The 6892-nt window shown below is 49.2% G+C and overlaps 1 protein-coding gene across 5 annotated transcripts in view; it reads left to right on the top strand.

Moving 5' to 3' along the window:
* Nucleotides 1–1163: 1163 nt before the first annotated feature.
* AXIN2 (axin 2) overlaps nucleotides 1164–6892 on the top strand; it is a 46000-nt gene continuing 40271 nt past the window's right edge. Inside the window, exons 1-3 of one of the 5 annotated variants that reach the window (XM_044003045.1) lie at nucleotides 2212–2789; nucleotides 3543–3867; nucleotides 5473–6408. In XM_044003045.1, the coding sequence (XP_043858980.1) occupies nucleotides 5582–6408 (827 nt within the window). In that variant the 5' untranslated portion in view covers nucleotides 2212–2789; nucleotides 3543–3867; nucleotides 5473–5581. Of the gene's footprint in view, nucleotides 1257–2211; nucleotides 2790–3542; nucleotides 3868–4397; nucleotides 4517–5472; nucleotides 6409–6892 lie in introns of those variants that run through there. The other 4 variants (XM_044003049.1, XM_044003047.1, XM_044003046.1 and 1 more) reach the window with 4 other exon arrangements.

Here is a 6892-nt window from a genome sequence, read left to right as displayed (position 1 = left end):
TAAAGATCTGCTTGTGGATAACTTGTAGTTCTATGTAGAGGGAAGTCAGTCTGCCAGTTTATCAAGGAGATCAAGGGTATTGGATGTGTTTTGGGGGTGGAGGTGACTTTGTGGTTTCTATTTTGACAACAGTGCTTCTGGGGGCCCTCAATCCCTTTTCTCCTAAAGACCAGTCAGCTTCTGGTTAGCCTCATCCTACTTTGGCTCGCTAAAATAACAAAAGAGCAGCCCAGCTCTATAGAGGCTAAGGGTACTACAGCATAGCCAGCTGGGCAGCATCAGACCTTGTTGTTTTCTTATACTTAGATGGGTAATGAGAGATCTATACTTCTTTTCTGTTCTTGGCAGGTCACTGAGAGACATTTTTTTTTTTTGCAGCTGAGAAAAAAATAGTTCTTCTGAAGGCCTAATAATAGGTTGCAGTAAGCACCTTTGCATTTAAAGGGATTCTCATAAATTAAGTTCAGCAAGAAAGGCGAGGTGAAAAAAGTGACTTGAAGAATTGGCGATTTCAAAGTGTTAAGCTGAAAGCAATTTTGATTATGTTGGGTAAAGCTGCCACACGGCAGGCTGGAGTTCTGGTGCACACTGTACTTTAATTAAAAAAGAAAGAAAACTTAATAATTAAGTCATCACGTTAAAAAAAAGAGTTTCATTGCACCAAAAGGGAAAATAGACACTTTTCCCATCTCTTAAAAATTTTTTTTTCCTTAATGTTTTTGGGTTTGTGGACTATTTTCTTCCCAGTGACAGGAGGTTATGACCATCGGTCTTTGGAGCTCTAGGACAGAGGGAGAACTTGAAGGGGGTGGGGCGGGAATTGAGAAGTTTTCAAGACATTAAAACCTCGTGTCTAGAGAAAAGATATTCCATGTCTTTAATATTTAACACATGGGAGGATGTGAACACCTTAGAACAGTTTGGTGGCTACCAGACAGACTGTGTGTGCACGTTTCGCTAATGAAAAGAGGCTTGGGACGAGAACAAGGGGTGAGGTTGCGGATTTTCATCTTAATTGGATTGGGAAATGCCTTCTAATTAGGTGTCAGGATTGCTTCCCCCTTCTCCCCTAGAGCACCTAGGCATCTACTCACACATCTTCTCCTTCAACACCCATAGAGCCAGCTCAATTGCATTACCAGGCTGCAGTCGTAGTTATGCATATAAAACTCATTCAAACTCACATGCATGCACACATCCACGCATGTGTGTGCTCAGGCTTAGGCTGGCTGAAATCTTACCAATACAACTCACAGGTATGAAACCACCTTCTCCAGTAAGCAGGCTAAAGCTCCCCAGGGAAACTTTAATTCAAAGAGAAGAGGAGAGGGAGGAGGTGGGGGGCGGAGGCGGGGGCAAGTGTTTGATGATAGGGGAAAAAATCGACTGCGGGGCTTGCAGTACTGGATACAGCCAGAATGCTACACATAAACTTGCATTCCAGTGCTGGGGGTGAGGGGGGGAGCTGCGGGGGGGCAGAACCCGTGGTTGGGGGTGGGGCGGAGGGCGGGAGGAACGGAGAAAAAAAAAGAAGCAGGGATTTGAAGAAGTCAAAAACTCAAGTTGTGAAAAGAGAGAGGTCAGCACAGGAAGGGTTAACGTGGGGAGTGGAACGTGCGGCGGCTGAGGGCAGCTACGGAGACCGGGGGTGGTGGACTCGGTGGGGGGGGGGGTTGGAGGTGGGGGGGGCCCTGTCCCTTTAAGGCTCCTCGGGCACTGTGGGGATTGCTGGGCTAATATGATTGGGGCGGCGGGATCACTTACTTCTGACGCTCCAAAGCCTGGGGGAGTTGGCTCGAGATTGCTTCTCTTTGATAAGGTCCTGGTAACTTAGTAACAACTCCGGGGATTAAAAAAAAATAATCCATAAAATGGATTTTAATATCTGTATTCTTAGTCTCCAAACTCCTTTGCAAGAAAGCCATGTTTGTTTATATTAACATGTATAGTAATGCATGTGTAATGTGTGATGGAAAACCCTCATCAAATAAATGTTTTGAGATGGGGGGGTAACCAAAAATTATAACACTCCCCCCCACCCGAGTTCTCTGCCTGGAATTCATGTCCTTGGCTGCAGTGAGGGGGCTGCGGCAGGAGGGGAGCAAAGGATTGGGGCAGCTCTTAGATCCCGAGGGGGTTAGAAGAGGGCTGAGGGTGGAGGGGGGGGTAGTCGGAAAGATTTATGTATGCATGCATGTATGTCTGTATGTATAAGTGTATGTATGTGTATGTATGTGTACATGGGGTTATGTTCCAGAGCTGTGGGTTAGTTGAAGGGGGGACAGGGGTGTTGCAGAAAGGCGCTTATCTCCCTTTCAGGACCGTGCTTCTCGGCTCCTGCCTTTGATGTGCACAGTTAAACCCACAGCTCAGTTTTTGTTGGAATAGCCCGGAGGACATTTGGTGCATGGAATGACTGCTGGAAACAAGACCTGTGTTGAAAGAAGGGGAGGGAGGGGGGTTCATGAGGGAGGGAAGGAAAGCTGGGATGGTGGTGGAAGAGGCATCGGATCTTTTGCATAAAAAGGGGTGGTGGAGCGATCCCATTCAACTCCCCCCCTCCCCGCCTTTTCGGTTAGATTAAAATTTTCATACATTACTGTTTAATTCCCATTCCCTTCCTTACCACCATCGCCGCCGCCACCACCACCACCACCACCACCCCGGAAAAAAAAAGCTGCCCATGTTTTCTGATGCCTTTGCAAAGCTGGGCAGGACTGGGGTGGTTGGGTGCGGAACCCGGGTCCCGGCCAGGGGGCCCAGTGCTGGAGCAGACGAGTGGATCCACGGTAAGTTGCAAAGAATGCAGTGATCCCGGCGCTGGCCCCTTTCTGGAACCCTTTGATGTGCTCTTGGCTGAGGCTTTGAAGTTTTTCAGGAAAGCTATTTCGGTGCTCGCTCCCAGGCAAGCGAGGAAGGGAGCCGCGGACTGCGTAGGGGAGGGGAAGATTGAGGGGCGGTGGGAGTAGATTCTCTAGGAGTCCTCCCCAAAACCCCCCTCCAGATCCCCCCCCCCCATTCATGATCCTAAAGCCGAAAGATCTATGGCAAATACTTATCCAAGTGGGGAAGACTGTGTGTGTGTGTGTGTGTGTGTGTGTGTGTGTGTGTGTGTGTGTGTGTGTGTGTGTGTGTGTGTGCGCGCGCGCGCGCGGGCGGGGGAGGTAGGGAGAGAGATCTTTTTGTGGTCTGATTATTATCATTATTATTTATGTGTGCGCGCTCCACCCCCACCCCCACCCCCCCGCGTCTGCGTGTGTGTTTGGTAGGTGAGATGAAAGGATGGCAGTTCTCGTACCCCTCCACCCCTCTCTTACCCCCACCCCTTTCCCCTCCTCCCTCTTCCCCCTCCTCCAGCTACTCCCTGTGAAGTCCTAAGGGGCCCAGAGAGCTTAGTTAGGGGGTCAGTTGTTGCTTAGGACGCGAAGGAAGCAAGTGGCTTAGGAGTTTAGTGAGGTTTTCTTCCCCTCACTCTCCTTTTCCGCCTTAGATGTCTAGCCTTTTTTTGTTTTGTTTTGTTTTGTTTTGTTTTGTTTTTACAGAGAGGGAAAAAGAGACTACCAGCCCCGTCGCCATTTCTGGAGTTTTATTATTTTTTTTCCTTTAATTTAATGTGTGTGGGGTGGTGTTTAAGGATTGGTCCTTTTGAAGATTCTTCTTCTCTTCGCGGTCCCGGTACCCTGGCGCCGGTTGGATTGTAAAGATTGCTGCTGCCTCTCCTCCTCGTGTCTTTGGTTCCGAGGGGAAGGGGTCCACTTGCTTTTTTTTTTTTTTTTTCTCGTCTGGGGAAAGAGTGAGAAGACTCTACCCGGGGAAACGCTCTTGGAGGAGATGAGAACCCGGCTTCGTTATGCCTTCGCCTTTCAGGTAGATCTGCTAGCCAACACTTGGATTTAACCTCATTTTCTTTTCCACTGCCCTTCTGCCAGCTGCTCTCCCCCGCCCCAGCTTCTTTCGCCTCTTTATTCTCTCCTTCCAACCCTCCGGTTGTTCCCGGGACCGCAGACCTCCAGATCAGATGGCTCAGGTTGCGGGACTTCATCATCCCAGGACCCCCTCCCTCCCCCGTCCCCGCACCTACTCTTTGGTTCTAAAGACCGCAGACCTCCTCAATGTGGGACTGAGGTCGTGGGGTTCCTAAGTGCCGGACCCCCTCCGCCCCCCCCATTACCCCCGCCCCCACGGTTCCCCGCCGTGCTTTGGTTCCCAGCACCGCAAATCTCCTTAGGAAGGCTGAGGCCGTGGGGCTCCAACATCCCAGACTCCACCCCCCACTCCACTCCCCCCCCCCAGTCGGGCTCTAGCGCCCGCGTCTGAGCGTCCTCCCCCTTGGAGGCTCTCATGTGTACTTGGTTGCTCTGTTGGAGGATTTTCATTATTTGATTTTCTGGCGGGGGAGGCAAACCGGGCTGATGCGGAGCTTTTGATTCTTTCTGCAAGGCTATAAAGAATGTCTCCACCTCCCCTCCCCTTCTTTGCCTCTGAATTCTTCATTCTTCTGTTCTGAGGGGGAAAGGTGTGTGTTTGGGGTGGGATAGTGGAAAGGGAGCTGAGCCACCGTGGCCCCAGAAAAAGTTTGGGGATTGGGAGATAGTGAGTTGGTCGGCTCTCTGGTGTGTGCTGGGGTGGGGGGAAGTGGGCGGGAGCGGAGTGCTCTGCAGGTAACTATCCCTTGAGGGCTTTAGGTATCAGAGGACCAGGGCAGGCGGGGGGGGGGGAGGCGGTTTTTTTTTTGGGGGGGGGGGTGATTTTAAAATCAAGGTTTCGAAGCAGCTAGAAAAAATGCATCTTTCTAGTTGGGGGGGGGGGGGTCCGCGGGCAGCATCCAGGATGTATGGTCTGCGCACGGCAGCTTCTGCACTGGACTGGGAGTGCTCCTTTCTGGGGATCATAATCTGAATTTTTAAGGAGTGAGAGAAGAGTGGAGAGGAAAGGAAAGGAAAGGGGGTGTGGTGGTGAGGGATGGGAACCATATGCCGGAGGAAGAGCACGTTTCGAATTCTGTGTAGCCAAAGCCAAGTTGGGATAATTGAGCGAAATTGGTTTCACCTGCTAGCGACCTGCGACTTCAACTTTGGGTCTCTCTGATGTTATCAGGACTGGGGAGGGGAGGAAGAGGAGAAGGAAGGAAGGACACCAGTGGTGGTGAAGGCTCGCTTTGGCGACCCGGCTCTTTGCTGCATGGGGCTCGCTGGATGGCGTGGGTTTATTGAAGGTTATTTCTTCAACCCTTTCTGTCTTTTTTTAACCTCCTAACTGGAAAAGTGTGCAGGGAGTTCAGGTTTCTCTTTTGAAACGGTGTATCTGATACTTTTGATTAGCACATTGGAGATAGCTGGGTTGCCTGATTTGAATGTAAGGAGTTGAAAAGCCTGTTTACTTTCTCGCTTTGATGTTGGGTGGATCTGGTTTTGATTAGATCAATACTCTTTTCTCTCTCTTCCACCATCCCTCCCCCTTTTCCTCTTGCAGAGAGAAGGTTCAGAGGAGCCTTTGCTGACTTGAGTGAGAAAGAGAGACCACGCTGATTGCTGAGGGGAACTGGCAGAAGAGAAGAAACTGTGAGAAACACTCCATCGCCATGAGTACTGCTGTGTTGGTGACTCATATCTCAGACCCCAGCAGTAGCTTCAGAGAGGACGCCCCTCGCCCCCCAGTGCCAGGAGAAGAAGGAGAGACGCCACCATGCCAGCAGTCTGTCCACCTCGGTCAGGGCAAGAGCCCAGTCATCAAGGCTATGCCTATCTCTTCCAACACTAGGAGGAATGAAGATGGCTTGGGGGAGCCTGAAGGCAGGGCATCCCCAGACTCCCCTCTGGCCAGGTGGACCAAGTCTTTACATTCCTTGTTGGGTGATCAGGATGGCGCCTATCTTTTTCGGACTTTCCTGGAGAGGGAGCAGTGTGTGGATACCTTAGACTTTTGGTTTGCCTGCAATGGATTCAGGCAGATGAACCTTAAGGATACCAAAACTTTAAGAGTAGCCAAAGCAATTTACAAAAGGTACATCGAAAATAACTGTATCGTCTCCAAGCAGCTGAAACCAGCCACCAAGACCTACATAAGAGATAGCATTAAGAAACAGCAGATAGATTCCATCATGTTTGATCAAGCTCAAACTGAGATCCAGACAGTGATGGAGGAAAATGCCTACCAGATGTTTTTGACTTCTGATATATACCTCGAATATGTAAGGAGTGGGGGAGAAAATCCAGCTTATATAAACAACAGTGGGCTTGGGAGTTTAAAGGTGGTCTGTGGGTATCTCCCCACCTTAAATGAAGAAGAGGAGTGGAGCTGTGAGGACTTTAAGGGCAAGGTTTTGCCTACAGTGGTTGGCTTGTCCAGCAAAACACTAAGGGCTACAGCAAATGTGAGGTCCACAGAAGCTGTTGAAAATGGATACAGGTAAGAACTTTGGGGGAAGAGTGGCTTTGTAAACATCTTATTTTTTAAAAGAGATTTACTGAAAACCCTTTCTGAAGTAGGATACATATTCTGGGTCTTAAACAACTTGTCACCAGCACCTGTAGAACCATAATGAAAAAACACTGTCACAAGGATTTGTTGATTCAGCAACCTGTTCTCTGATCTTGTTCTTCTTTGATTAAAAGAGGGTGATGAAGTTAGAAGCATGAAACCTACCAGCCTCAAAAACTCTTGAGGAATTGTCATGAATGTGGGTTAGCTCTTTCGCTGTGCTGGAATTTGGGAAGGACTTGAGTGAGAGTAAAATGTTTTTTTTTAAAGGCCTCTGAATCACCAAATCTACTAAACCACTATTTATGGAAGAGGTCATTCCACTGTTCATCTATATGGAGTTTAATTATGCAAAAAGGGAAGCAGCTGGTGATGGAGCAGGAAGTAACATGTACACTTAGATTACTTTGGT

The sequence above is a fragment of the Dromiciops gliroides genome, chromosome 4 (genome assembly GCF_019393635.1).
Source record: "Dromiciops gliroides isolate mDroGli1 chromosome 4, mDroGli1.pri, whole genome shotgun sequence".
Lineage (NCBI taxonomy): Eukaryota > Metazoa > Chordata > Mammalia > Microbiotheria > Microbiotheriidae > Dromiciops > Dromiciops gliroides.
This window is presented reverse-complemented; position numbering and strand designations above follow the sequence as displayed.